The sequence below is a fragment of the Colossoma macropomum genome, unplaced genomic scaffold (assembly GCF_904425465.1).
Source record: "Colossoma macropomum unplaced genomic scaffold, Colossoma_macropomum, whole genome shotgun sequence".
NCBI classification, from domain to species: Eukaryota; Metazoa; Chordata; class Actinopteri; order Characiformes; family Serrasalmidae; genus Colossoma; species Colossoma macropomum.
Genome location: NW_023494802.1, coordinates 10,001,704 through 10,017,300, shown reverse-complemented (window position 1 = coordinate 10,017,300; position 15,597 = coordinate 10,001,704). Strand labels below are relative to the sequence as shown.

Genomic DNA, 15,597 nt, shown 5'->3' with positions numbered 1-15,597 from the left:
ATTATTATTATTATTATTACTATTATTATTATTATTATTATTTAATATTTAAGTACAAATTGAATGGAGATCTTGTTGCAATATTTATTTTGTAAATGTATCTGTGTTAGTGACTGCTGCATATGGATAGACTTTGCCCATCTGTTGGTGATAAAATAAAAGGGAACTCTATCACCTAAATCGTCTTTTCGTGATTAATGAAGCTTTTGTTAATAATTTGCTTCTGCAGTATGATAATTATGCTGCTCTTTTGCAGTACTTTGGTGACACCTGCTGGTTGAACAGTGGCACTGCCACTACTGCGTATTCTTAAAGGAACAGTTCACAGATTTGGGGAAAAAGTTGATTGAATTTTCAGTGAACCATGCCTTTTTATACAAAGCCTTTAGGGCACAAGCTATATGTACATATATAATATATCTAGAGACTGGTTTGTTAGTGTGTGAGTCAAGAACCACACTGACTTGGAACAACCAGCAGGGTTAATCAGGAACATGAGAAACCCGGTTAGTAAGGCTGACGTTTCATGGCTCTACTAGCATGACTGAACTATACAGAAAAAAACCTTAGCACTCTGGCCTAGACACAAAACACATTCATGTATGGTGGCCCATAATGAACAAACAGGATGATCATTTAGCCAAATGATCTACAATATACATATATCCAGCTAAAATATACTTTTCTTCTCCCCAAAAGGCCCCTTTTTGTCTGCACAAGCTTAAAAATTGTGAATTTTCGAGGCAGGGGATGTTACAGTTCTATAGAGCTATGATAGTAATCATGCCCACACTTGAAAGAAAAAGACCTAGCTATATTAACTTTATAAAGCACTTAACCTATAAAGCACTTTTTTTTGTCCCTTCTTCCATCTGGGAGAAGATTTAGAGCTTTTAAAGAGCCCATATCCTCCATTTTGCATGTATTTTGTTTTCTTCCTTGTTGCTGCCCTATGACACTTGCATGGATTTATGTGCTAAAAACAGTCATAATTCATTTTACAGACTGTGCTGAAACCTCTATTTATCCTTTGGAGTTAAACACGCTGTTTTATGACTGTTTATAAGACTGATATAAGGAAATGAGCTCCGTTCTGATTGTCTGCCTCATTAAAAAAAGCGGCCTTTGTCACTTCTGTTTGAATAGGTGGGGCTAAACTTCTTCACATTGCACGACTTTAGTCCTGATCAATCCTGAAAGTTGGCTCTCGATTGCTGTGAGGAATCAGCAACCCAAATGTTAAGAAGAGCCATTTAGTCCTTTCAACAAAAATCAAACCATCTTGTTAGGCACAACACTTTATGTCCTTTTTAACATCTTGGCTGTAAATATGTCTCAGTATGTGCTAAAGTGCTAGTGTAGGATACAAATACTATATAAACGACAACACAAACTTACTTTGCCCTGCTTTAAACTTTAGCTCAGATATAGCTGCTTTTCTCGCATCTCTGGCAGGAAACTTCCTCAAAAGTGGAACGGTTTCTTGTAAAATGTCTCTCAACGTTCAACTTTTTACAAGACTCCAGCTTCTTGTCTGAATTTTCCTGTTTCACCTTAAATGGTGCCTGAGTTACCAGAATGTAACTGCTGCACCATTTAAGGTGGAACAGGAAAATCTGAATAAGAGACTGGCAAATGAGAAGCTGACTTCAGCCTCGTGACTTTTTAGTGTTTAACAGTTTCTCGTTACAGATTAAACGAATCAGGAAACCAGCTGGAGTGATTATTCATGCAAATAATCCCATTCGTCTCCAAATTATCAATGTTCATCTTAAATCTTACTCTTTGTCTTTTCATTAGCTACGAGCTTGGCGTGATTGTTAGCTATCTGTGTTGCTATGTGATCAGCAGTCTGTACGCCAACTTTTAGGGTTAAAGGGTGAATTAGCAGATATAGCCTACATTAACTCCAGCGTTAAAGACCATTTAGTGTTAAAACTTTGTTAGAATGATCAGCAGAGCTTTATTTTACTGCAAAAGAGGATTATTTTGTTTTTACATAATAATCTAATTCTGCTGTGGAGCCGCAACAGGGCAGTAAAAGAGAGCCACATGTTGCTGACCCCTGCTTTATGTGAACTGTGTAAAGATGCCATCCGGGAGACTCACCGATGCCTTTGCAGACACGTGAAAGATATCCTACAGGCTTAATATCTGGATCTGTAGGGGAGTCACAATCCTGTAGTGTGAAAAGTGTTGTGACCCGGTTGTGACTGGCAGTGAGTTCTTCAAGCATAGCTACAAAAAAAAAATTAATAAATAAAAAGCGCACAAACAACTTGGATCGCTAGCTTCTTGTTGACATCCATTTTTGGAAGAAAAAAACGTGCTTGGTATCGCATCATTCTCGCAAGACAAAATGTAGTAGAAGACCAGACAGACTTTCCTCCTGTTACAGGTTGGGTAATGACCATTCGCTGATCAGTCATTTTGTGTGCCAACCGCAATTATTCAGATTCCCAATTACAAGACAACAAGCTGTGTAGTGTGAACAGTCTGACCACTGAAAGTCACGTAGTGTGTCCATGGCTTAGGTGGATGTATGTAAATTAAAATTTTTTATGACGTCACAAAAAGTTTCCATATATGGACTGGGAAGCGAGTGGTAAATTTTGAAATTTTAGTAACGTTTACATAATACAAAGTCTTTTATTTTAAAAAAAGTGAAGAAAATTGACTTTTCCATGATATGGGCGCTTTAAAACGAGAAACTATGTGTGGGAAGCACTTCCTGTAAGATGGTTCGAGAACTAAACAGTTCTACCAATAATCAAATGCTGAATTATTGTACTTTGTTTCTGTCTCCACTGCACTGGAACTGTTATACTACCGTGTTTGAGTCTCTGGTCCATGTGGATTGTTTATTGTTCGCTCTAGTTCTCTTCCGTGTTGTTGAGCCCATTGAGCCAAACTCCAGCCAACTTCGTTGACATGGCATTAAATAGTGTCTCTTATTTAATAGTTTATAATCACCGAATCTGCCGATTTCTTTGCTAAAACACACGGAGGTAACTGTGCTCTGCAGCTCACTCAGGGAACCCACAGTTTTGTGCTGGTGTGACGTCAGACGATCAGCTGATCAGTGTTTACATCCCGCACTGTGGCCGCTCGCGCTGGATGTGAACAGAGGCTGAAACCCGACGGGAAAAGAAACGATGGAGGAGACGAACCCACCGCGGAACGGCTGTTAAAAGTGACCTGTAAACCGACACTGTGTGTTGTGGTCAGACGCTGAGTCACCGAAGTGCAGTTTCTTTGTTTGCGGTGGAGATCAGATTTAGCTCAGAGCCCATCTGCTGCCTTTTATTTCCAGCCAGACCGACTGGGTGCATCTAAGGTGAGCCGAAAACAACGCTTATGAAACGCACTTCTCAGCGCCATCGGTTACCATCCCCCAGATGCGACGCCGTATTGTTGTCTGCGCTAAACTCTTCACTACGTTAAGTACCCATTTTTACCTAACCGACATGAAAAGCCTGGTAAATAACGTGCGTGTTGAGAGGGGCGTGTTTTCCGTCTAATGGATCGTGTGAATGTTTTCGAGACTTTCGCATCAAAGGCGCGTTTGTGCGCGTTTCTTCTCGAGTGGCGCAGCTGCAGTGCGAGCGCAGTGTGAGGATTGGTGGGCATGTTGCTCAGTCGCGCAGTTTCTGAGCATGTGAGTCTCCGGGGAAGTTTAGACTTTTCTGCCCCACAGCACCACCTGCCGCTCACTCGCTGAAACTGCGCTGCTACGTTGTTGACAACCTGATGATGAAATGCTGATTTCACAGGTTTTTCCATTTTAGCCATGTTGCTGAACTGCAAGCTGACGTCACTGGGTATGCTTATCAGAAGCTGGACTGCTTTGTTGAGACAAGTGTTTTTAGCTTGAGTATACAGTTTTATGTTAGTAGAAATTACATTTGAAGACATTAAATTGGGGAAAGACAAGAGTTCTCACTAACTGAACTCTTACATGGTAAATTACAGTATGTAGTGCTAGTATAGTAACTAAGTATAGTATGTGACTATAATACAGTAACTAGTATAGTATAGTATAGTATAATGTGACTAATAAAGTAACTAGTAAAGTATAGTACGGAAACTATAGTAAAAAGCAAGGTACAGTATCTAACTATAGAACAGTAACTAGGAAAGGATAGTATGTAAGGTATAGTCACTAGAAAAGTATAGAATCTAACTATAGTACAGTAATTAGTATAGTGTTGCATGCAACTGTAGTACAGTAACTAGTAACATATGTAACTAGTAAAGTGAAGCATGTAAAGTATAGTAATAAGCAAGGTAAAGTATGTAACTATAGTACAGTAACTAGGAAAGTATAGTATGTAGGGTATAGTCACTAGGGAAGTATAAAATCTTACTATAGTACAGTAACTAATAAAGTATAGTATGTAAGGTATAGTAACTAGTAAAATATAATATGTATGGTATAGTAATTAATATGTTATAGTATGTAACAATAGTACTGTACCGTGTAAAGTATGTAAATATAGTACAGTAACTAGTATAGTATGTAACTATAGTATCGTATGAGGTAAAATATAGTATGTAACTGTAGGACAGTAACTAGTACAGTATATAGGTATGGTAAGTAGAAAAGTATAGTATGTAGGGTATAGTAATTAATATAGAATAGAATGTAACAATAGTACTGTACCTTGTAAAGTATAGCATGTAAATATAGTACAGTAAAGTATAGTATATAACAATAGTACCACAACTAGTAAAGTTAGTTATGTTCCAGCACATGATCTTAGTTCTGCAGATAATGGCCTTCTGTAAAATACAGAAAATATCGAGTAGCCTCTTTCAGTTATTATGCTTCTAAACTGTGGAACTCAGTTCCAACTTTTATCAGACAGTTAAGCTCAGGTCACAGTTTTAAAAAAACATTTGAAAATGTATCTCTTTAATTTAGCATTTAATTACATTTTTATGTCTCTTTGGAACTTTTTAATTTGATCCATCACTGTCTTATATGATTTTAAATTATTACTTATATTTTCTTTTATTGCTGTTTAGTTTTATCTCACATCTGTAAAGCACTTTAAGCTGCCACTGGAATGGAAAATGCTATAGAAATAAAAATATTATTTTTAACGATTTTTATTGTTGTTCGTTGTGTTCTTCCTCAGCGTATAACTACAATGGGTGGAGCAGTGAGCGCAGGTGAGGACAATGATGAGTTGATTGACAACCTGAAGGAGGCTCAGTACATCCGTACAGAGCTGGTGGAGCGTGCCTTCAGGGCTATTGATCGTGCTGACTACTATCTAGAGGAGTTCAGAGACAGCGCCTACAAGGACCTGGCCTGGAGACATGGCAACATCCACCTTTCTGCTCCCTGTATCTACTCTGAGGTGATGGAGGCACTGGACCTGCAGCCAGGCCTGTCCTTTCTCAACCTGGGAAGTGGGACAGGATACCTCAGCACCATGGTGGGCCTCATATTGGGTAAGAGCTATGGAGTGATACTTTATTTACACACACAGCAGTGAGTTGCCCTGTGTGACACGGTGTGAGCCAATGTCCCACTGCCACACTGTTACACAGGTAAACACTTTTAGAAGCAGCGTGTTTGTACTTACTTCAGTTTAATGTTTAGTCATTGTGAGTTCTTTTCACATTAAGTTGATATTTATGAATTTAATATGTGCTGAAATTTTAAGCAGCATGTATGTGACGTACAGTGACATCACGAAAAATTTCATGCCTTATTTCAATTTAATTTTTTTCTTTAATTTGCAAAACAGATTATGTTGGAACGTGTCAAGAGATAATGCTATACATATATAACTAATGAGTAGGAGTTTTTAGACTATATCATACATCTTTATGTATTTACTAGTGGTCGACCAGTATGGGGTTTTTAATGCCCCATGCCGATGTCGATATTTAGAGAGATACTTTTTTAGTGCTCTTGTAATCATCACATTAATCCACTCAGGGAAGGGGTCAGAGTACTATCCACAGTGTTCTTCCACGTGTTGCATGCAATTACACATTTCCACCAGAGAGGTCTCCAAATCCCCTAAACATACATAGTGCAACTTTATGTTCATTTATGTCTGAGCTCCTAAACTTGTTTATGTTTTAGCGACACTCCCCTAAAGCATCCAACAGCTGGCAAGACTGTAGTGAAAATGCAGCACTAACTTGTGCAGTGTATGTGAACTGTAGCTTTTGAAAATATATAAATAAAGCATAAAATATAGCATAGTTCTATTTTTTAACAGTTCCAGTTAAACATTCCTGAAATCTAGGGGTGCTGCAGCCCCCTTTAGCACCCCCACTTCCCACATCCCTGCATCAAGTCTAGAGCACTTTAACACTGAGAATGCAGTTAGAAGATGCAGACGAAATAGATTCAGTGTGTAGTAATGGCATTGAAGAGGTCTTTTTGTTAGCCATTGTGACTCAAAGACACTGGGTAACAGCCCATTCTGCTAAAATACAAGGTGATCCACTGACTCATACAGGAGCTGGTGTTCACAGCAGTACTGTGTGAGACTCTGTTTCAGCTCGGAGCTCCAAGCATTAAAATGAGCAATGAAACTACAAGAGTAACCACATAAATGTCAAATTATACAATTTAACCTGTAAAATATGTCCTTTCAGAATTTTGGAGGTATACGGCAGTACTATTCAGGGATCTGGGAAATGTAATTAGTATGACAGCCAGAGGAATATACAGTTACATGCAAAAGTTTGGGCATTCCACTCTAAATGTTTTGTTCTTTCTGTTTTGTTGAATTTCTAAGTGAAATTAAGTATACCTTCTCTACATAGGATCCTGCTGCGTATTGAACATATATGGGGAAAAAAATCATTTATTTGTTCGACATATAGAAAGAAAAACAAAATATAAAATGTGGCTTGTGCAAAAGTTATGGCACATTTTATATAATTTTTTTCTATACGTTAAATTCCACAAATAAATATGAATTTTGCACAGAACTTCGCAAAACAAAACATGTAATGTGACCAGGGGCGTTCAAACTTTTGCATAAGACTGTATCACAGTAAAGAAAATCTGATAAAAAATCAAAACTGGATAAATAGCTGTTGCTAATAATGTTAATGGTAGAACTGCTTTATATGGGTGTCAGTAAATGAATACAGTTCTGAAGGTGTGATTTTAAGGGTTACTGTCTCTAGAGGTTGACAACTACTCAGCCACAAGCTCAGATGTGAAAGACTGCCTTAGTGATAATGTTTGTATGTTTTCAAATTTTTTTGTGTGTAAAACGCATGGCTTTTTCACCCCCTTGGGTGCAAATGGAAGATGAAAATAACAAACTAAATGTGTAACTGCAAAATTTGAGTAGTTTTACATAATGAAAAAAGACATTTATGCATAATTATGATTTTTATTATGATTTATCGATTTTTTTAAAGGTGCTTATAGTCCCAGCACTAACCATAAGTGTTCATTTTTAATTGCCATTTTTGTTCACATAAAGTTGCAAGTATGTGGGATGAAGGAAGATTCAATTTTTTTTTTTTAAATATAGACAATTATAGGAGATTTTCTTTATTTACCATTTTGTCTGTCTGTTGTAACCTAAAAGTGCAATAAGTAGAGTCTTCTATCAAAGCTAAAATATTAAGATGTAATATTACATAATGACAGTAGGTTCAGGCTCATGGCAGGACAGGAATGTACCCCAATTCCAAAAAAGTTGGGACGCTGTGTAAAATGTAAATAAATGTGAATAAATACAGAAAAGTAAGTGGTACTAATAAAAAAACAGCTGAAGGAGCAATTTGCAACTAACTCACATGACTGGGTATAAAAAGAGCATTTTAGAGAGGCAGAATCTCTCAGAAGCAAAGATGGGTAAAGGTTCACCAATCTGCGAAAAAACTTCATCTAAAAATTGTGGAACAATTTCAGAAAATGTTCCTCAACCGAAAATTGCAAAGAAATCCCTCCTGTACGCAGGGTCTGTGATCTTCGAGCCCTCAGGCGGCACTGCATTGAAAACAGGCATGATTCTGTACTGGAAATCACTGCATGGGCTCAGGAACACTTCCAGAAATCATTGTCTCTAAACACAGTTCACCGTGCAATCCACAAATGTAAGTTAAAGCTGTATCATGCAAAGAAGAAACCATATATGAACAGGATCCAAAAGCGCCGCCAACTTCTCTGGGCCCAAGGTCATTTAAAATGGACTGAGGCAAAGTGGAAAAGTGTCCTGTGGTCAAATTAATCAAAATTTGAAATTCCTTTTGGAAATAATGGACAACTGCATTCTCCGGGATAAAGACCTCCCAGCTTGTTATTAGCACACAGTTCAAAAGCCTGGATCCATGATGGTATGGGGGAGCATTAGTACCCATGCCATGGGTGTCTTGCACATCTGTGAAGGCACCATTAATGCTGAATGAAATATACAGGTTTTGGCAACATATGCTGCCATCCAGACAACATCTCTTTCAGGGAAGGCCTTGCATATTTCAGCAAGACAATGCTAAACCACATACTGCATCCATCACAACAGCATGGCTTTGCAGAAGAAGAGTCTGGGTGCTGAACTGGCCTGCATGCAGTCCAGACCTTTCACTAACAGAAAGCATTTGGCGCATCATGAAATCAAAAATCCAGTAAAGAAGACCCAGGACTGCTGATCAGCTAGAATCCTACATCAGACAAGAATGGGACAACATTCCTCTCCCAAAACTCCAGCATTTGGTCTCCTCACTTCCCAGACATTTACAGACTGTGGTTAAAAGAAGAGGGGATGCTACACAATGGTAGACACGGCCCTGTCCCAACTTTTTTGAGATGCGTTGCTGCCATCAGTTCTAAATGAGTTAATGTTCTTCATGAAATGGTAAAATGTCTCACTTTCAACATCTGTGTTCTATGTTCTATTCAGAATGAAACATGGGTCTATAAGATTTGCAAATCATTGCATTCTGTTTTTATTTACATTTATTTACATTTACACAGTGTTCCAGCTTTTATGGAATTGGGGTTGTAGAATGTAGCTTTCTCTTCTACCATTATTGGTATAAACTTCTACTGATGCAAACATTCAGTCATATTATTTGCGTGTAATATGACTGATCAAGTAAATATATAAAAAGCTTCTTGAAAGCAGCAGTACTGCAGGGGTGGTTACATGATGAGGAGAACTAAATGACAACAAGTGACAACTTTTTACAAACAAAGTTAAGTATCTGTATCGTTTCAATGACTCAATGTTCAATGTCAAGCTGTCTGTGTTCTTGCAGGTCCTTTTGGTGTGAATCACGGTGTCGAACTACATGCTGATGTCATTGAGTATGCTTATCAGAAGCTGGACTGCTTTATCAAGACGAGTGACAGCTTTGACAGGTCCTGTAGTCTTGTGCTGAATGCTTCATTTATGTTATGCTTTAGTAAGAGGAGGGCATATGATGCAGTTTCAGTAACATTAATAACATTTAAACACAACTGCATTATCTTTTATGCATCAGGTTTGAGTTCTGTGAGCCGTCGTTTGTTATGGGGAACTGTCTGGAGATTTCCCCAGAGAGCAGGCAGTATGACAGGGTGTACTGCGGAGCAGGAGTTCAGAGGGAGCATGAAGATTACATGAAGAACCTGCTGAAAGTTGGTGGTATCCTCGTTCTACCTTTAGAGGAAAAGGTAAGAATAGCTGCCGTGATACTAGAACCTGATTATGTAGCCCATGAACAATCTTTCTCCTGGGCTAATTTTACATTTAATAATAACTATCCACCCAGATTTCTCAATAATCTTTAATCTTTTTAAAGGTTTTATTCTAGTTTGCCATGTATGTACAGGAATAATCATTATTTTCAATTTCTCTCTCAGCTTACTAAAATTACTCGGACGGGATACAACACATGGGAGACCAAGAAGATCATCGCAGTGTCCTTCGCACCTCTCGTACTACCAAAACACAGAGAAAATGGCAAACCCAGAGCAGTATCTCTACGTAAGTTGTCTGCAATAGTAGTTCTCAGTCATGTAACTGTCTTATCAAAGCCTTAAACTCTGTATTGAAAAGATTTTCATTTGTGGCTGTTTGAAAACAATGGCCTTTACATTATGTAAATATTTCATGACACATGTACCAACAGAAATATTACTAAATTCCTGTATTTTAGTGCATTTTGCAATACACATGAAAATATATATATATATATATATATTTTTTTTTTAAAATGGTGCAATTATTAAAAATATTGGGGGTGCTTTGCATTTTGTTGCCATATGGCAACAGCGTATGCTAATGGAATTGTAATCTGCAATGCACAAAATGAGAATAAAACAAAGCTCATACCATGAGCCATGGACATATTTATCATCCAGATATAAAAGAAAATGCCTGTAACAGCAAAATATGCTTAAATGTTTTAAGAATACAGAAAAGAACATGAAAATACTTATATTGACAAAACCATCAAGTTGGAATGTAAATATGACGCAAAAATATCAGTGTGTTTATTTACTCCCACTGTATGCACTGCAGAGCACCATGCCATTCAGAAAGCCTTCAGTTGCCCAAAGAAAAAGAAAAAAAAATATATAGTAGTTAGTCAAAAAAGGAAAGTCACTGTTGCCACAGGGCAACACCATGCGGTAAAGGTTTAATGTGCTTGAATGTACTCACCTCTCCCTGACCTTGTGTCGATCTTTTGACTGATGCGGTGTTTCATGTCGTGCAGCTACCATGTTTGAGGTCCGAAGCCTGCAGGACTTGGCTCGCATCTCCATCCGGCAGACGCTGAAGAAGTCAGTGTCTGGGTCGTGGCCTCTGCCCCGGAGAGTGGGGTCCAGAGGCAGGTCCCGCCTGAAACAGAAACGAGAACACCGCGACTCCACGCTACTGACGAATCGCTACGTGTTCATGAGTCGTCTGATCCCTGGACCTATGGATGACAACAACAACCAGTCAGGGACAGATGATGAAGAGGAGGACTGCAGAGGGGTTTGTGAACGCGAGGAGGACGAGGCAGAAGAAGACGAAGATGGGAGGAGGAAGGAGGGAAGAGTTCTGCTAATTGAAGCTCCTGTTAATGTCCTGAGGGAGAAGATCCTCAGCCTCCCTCTTCCGGAGCCACTCAAGATGTACCTTCTATATTACAGAGAGAAGTAAGCCCAGCTCAGTTACGGACTACCTACAGGTACCCAATGCCCCATCAGTCCAACTCCTGCCTTGTCAGCAGAGCTGCAAAGTGCAATTTTTTAATGGTCAAATAATTAGTGGTTACTATAAAGGATTCATCAGTTTTTTTGTTATCAACGGTCAAGCACAAACAGCTTCTTTGATAATGCTGTGTAGACTTATTCTGATGTATCGTCGCTGTCATATCAAAATCTCATAATTCTACTTTTTGTTTACAGCTGCCCTTTACGTTGTGGCAACATTTCATAAAGATTAACTAACAGAAATGGTCCAACATCTAGTTATTAGGCCTGTTATGATCATCAAATTAATTTATGATTATTGTCAGATAAATAATTGCAATTAACAATTAGTCTTTTTTGCTTGTTGTATGCAAATATTAAAATACAAGTCTAAAGTAGCCAAATTGACTGATTTTGACTGCTTCCTAGCTGTTGGTACTTAGTAGCTCCCAACTGACGACAGACGCAGCTCGAGCTCAAACAAACCAACATTACTCATCACTGCTCTTTAAAGGTGTCATAGCACCAGTCACAAGTTTGTCCTTTTTAATAAAGGTGTTTTCTGCTTTCTTTTGCATTTGCCTCAGCTGAACGGTTGAAAACGCACCCAATTCACATTGTGAGTTGTGACATAAGTTAACCACTGTGGAAAATAATAGCGATCAGACAATTATGCAATAACTATGACAGGCCTAATAGTTACATTACCCCATATTAAATATAAGAATGTTTTTCCCTTCGCCTATAAAGTTATCATTTTAGGAGGTGTATGTTTTCAATGACAGCGACAATAACACTGTTCAGTGCAAAATGTTTCACTATATATTAAAATAATATTTTTATATATTCATACAAATGAGCCAAAATATTATAACCTCCTGCCTAATATGTTGTTGGTCCTTCACATGCTGCCAGTACAGCTCTGACCCACTGAGGCATGGGCTCTGAAGGTGCCCTGTGGTATCTGGCACCATGACATTAGCAGCAGATCCCTTAGATCCTTTAAGTTGTGAGGTGGAGACGCTGTGGATTGGACCTCTTGATTTTAACTATCATTAAAAATTTCTGCCACAGTAGCCCTTCTGCCCTCCTAAGACCACTGTCAGTAGGTACTCACCACTGCTGACTGGCAGCTCCCCAAAAGCCGTTTTGGAGATGCCCTGACCGAGTCGTCTGGCCATCACAATTTGGCCTTTGTCAAAGTCACTCAAGTCTTCAAGCCTGCCCATTTGTCCCACATGTTCACTATGATAACCAGCTGTTCGCTTACCATCTAATATTCCAGATCTTCACATGGGCCTTTGATAAGCAACATTATTTTCCTTATCCATGAGTGGTCATAATGTTTTGGCTCATCTGTGTATATATAAGTATTAAAGCTTGAATCAGAAATTGCAAAAAGGCATTTATAAACAACACAACCAAACTTAAACCAGTACAAACTAAATATGAACAGTAAATATATTCGCTTTTAGTAAATCTATTTTTGACCAGGAGTGCCCATAACACTGTTAAAACAGTTCCTGATTGGGCTATCAAGCATTGTGTATTTCTTCTTTCAAAAATATTTAGGACAATAGAAGAAGTCAAAGATTTGCCCTGTTCCAGAACAAATCATCCCTACATGTCAACAACCTCTTTTTCAATATAACTGAATCAATATATTTCTCTTACTGCCTGCTGATGTTAAATGTAGTCTCCTAGGTTACTAGCCAGGTTTTTTGCTTTTTTGTTTGTCCCCTACTGAGACAGAGCCTTCACTGGATTCCTTTGCTCTTTCCTTCTTATGTCAGTAGAGTTATTACTCTAAACAATGGCTGGTAGCCTGCTGAATCACAAATCTTGTGTTGTGTGGAACCGTTTGGCTTTGCGTGTTTTTATTGTGTATTTCATCTTTATCTCGGATTTTAGAGACTGATACATTTTATGAAAATGAAATGACAAAAAAACTTGGTGTTTGTTTTCAATGAAGTGTGTGAAAGATTAAATTACTTCAGTGATATGTGAGAAGTTCTACTGTGCTTTGGGAAAAAATGCTATAAATAAAAGATATGCCTAACTCCACTGAAGTTAAGAGGGATGTAGGAGTATAGTAAGTTCTCATCCAACAGAGTGATCCGAATGTTTTGCTTCGGTTATCATGGTTTGTATTAAATGTCTGTCTCTGTGTGCCATGCTGAGTGCTACAGCACACACAAATATAATAAATGAGTCATTGTGGACTCGGGTGTTTCAAAAACCAAGGACTGCCATGAATCGCTTTTCCGGGGCATTATCAAATAGTGGGAAGACAAGTGATGACACTGCCTAAATTTACAGTGGGGGGGAAACAGGTTTTCAGACACTTTTGCTTTTGTTAAATGTTTCCAGTGCATATATCCACTCAATTTACATACATCTTCTGACTTTATGAACAAAAAGTATGTATTTGTAAGAATCGACAGATATGTTTAAAAACAAAATAATTGATATAGAAAAAATATTCAGACACCAAAAATAACATTAGTACCTTGCTGAAAAGCTGTTGTTGGGAACTACAGTTTCAAGATACCTTCAGTAAGAAGTAATTTGCTTTTTGTCACATTGTGGTTCAGTTTTGGCCTTTTCCTCTTGGCAAAACCCAAACAAAGTCAGGAGATTGGCTTGGCCATGAAAGCACCTTCCTTTTTTAGAGACCAGTCTTAAGCTATTTTTGTCTCTATGTTCGAGGTTGTTTTCTTGTTGAAACATCCATCTTCTCCACAGATTTAGTTTCTTGGCTGACGGGATTAAATTCTTCTCGAATATCTGCAGCCTTTCTTTCTCCAAACATGACAAGCTGAATTACTTAAAACTGAACCAGCTGTACTGACAGGGAAGTTTAAGGTCTTGGCTGTGGTTCTGTAGTTTTTTCCATTCGAGTGTTGTTTAATAATTGTGTCCCTGAGATCTTTAGGAAGCCTCTTCACCTTCACTACGTTACATGAAATCTTCCCAGCGAATACCAACTTCCATTTATCGTATAGGTGCACTTTGCTCTACATTTAGTGTTATGCTGGTGTGAGTGGATCAGACACAGCAGTGCTGGTGGAGTTTTTGAAGTGTTCACTCACTGTCCACTCTGACACACCCATCTTATTGGTCCACCTTGTAGATGTAAAGTCAGAGACAGTAGCTCATCTGTTGCTGCAGTTTGTGTTATTTATCCTCTAGTCCAGTTGTGTCCGATCTTATCCCCAAAGGGCTAGTGTGGCTGCAGGTTTTCACTCCAAACATGCTGGAGCACACCTCCACTTGTTTAATCAGTCGGTCTTGGTCTTCAAATGTTTCATCAGGTGACCTCCTGTTTTGTTGGAGTGAAAACCTGCAGCCACACTGGCCCTTTGCGGATAAGACTGGACATCCCGATCTAGTCCTTCATCAGTGGTCACGGCACACTGCCCACAGGACGCTGTAGGCTGGATATATTTGGTTAGTGGACTTTTCTCAATCCAGGAGCAACATTGAGGTGTTTAAACAATACAGCAGCACCGTACCGCCAGCGCAACACACTAACACACCACCACCACGTCAGTGTTACTGCAGTGCTGAGAATGATCCACCACCCAAATAGTACCTGCTCTGTGGTGGTCCTGTAGGGGGCCTGACCACTGAAGAACAGGGTAAAAGAGGGCTAACAAAGTATGCAGAGAAACAGATGGACTACAGTCTGTAATTGCAGAACTACAAAGTGCTCCTATATGGTAAGCAAGGCTGATAAAATGGACAACGTATATGTGAGTAAGTAATAAGAGTCTATACTTCATCAATTCAATTTTCAAAACATTTAAAATCTCTTAGTTATTACCTTTTCTTTTGCTAATACATATAAATACATATAAACTACATTTTGTTCACTGTTCTAAATCAATAAGTCGAAAGTGGCTATATGCACCGGTTGTATATTCAGTATTACCAAACTGTGTCTAAATACTCGTTTCCCCTCACTGTAGGTGATTGCTGGGACAGAAATTGCACCTTCTGTTCATGAACTACATCCAAAAGTGACAATTCAATGTAGGTGTTTTTGCTGAGTCACTTGTGAATTGATGTCCAATTGTGGTACAACGTCAGAGCTTTCTCAGAATTCTGTGGAAATATTTAAAGACTGACTGTCAAATGTAGCAAATCCTAGAGGAGCACACCTTGCCTCAATTTTGCATTTTGCAGTTTTTAAATGTGCCCACACTGTGAGAATGTCTGAAGAATGTAAAATTTGCCTTTACAGATCTGTGTTCAAGAACATATAGAGCCACAACTACTGTTTATGTAAAAGTCAAATAAAGTTTGAAATGGTAACATTATGAAATATGCAAGTTGTGGTTATTTTTAGGCTTATTAACTGATTAATCGTGACAGCCACAGTGCACTGAGGAAACATGGCAGAAGGCACGTGCTGATATTAAATTTTGCATAACAATTAC

At 38.5% G+C, this 15,597-nt stretch overlaps 1 protein-coding gene across 1 annotated transcript; it reads left to right on the top strand.

The window, feature by feature from the left end:
- Positions 1-3,066: 3,066 nt before the first annotated feature.
- Positions 3,067-15,477, top strand: pcmtd2a (protein-L-isoaspartate (D-aspartate) O-methyltransferase domain containing 2a). Its single transcript, XM_036591364.1, has 6 exons — positions 3,067-3,337; positions 5,142-5,460; positions 9,250-9,352; positions 9,475-9,646; positions 9,836-9,959; positions 10,693-15,477. Exons 2-6 carry the CDS (start codon positions 5,154-5,156, stop codon positions 11,121-11,123), a joined length of 1,137 nt encoding a protein of 378 aa, XP_036447257.1. The 5' UTR covers positions 3,067-3,337; positions 5,142-5,153; the 3' UTR covers positions 11,124-15,477.
- Positions 15,478-15,597: the final 120 nt, after the last annotated feature.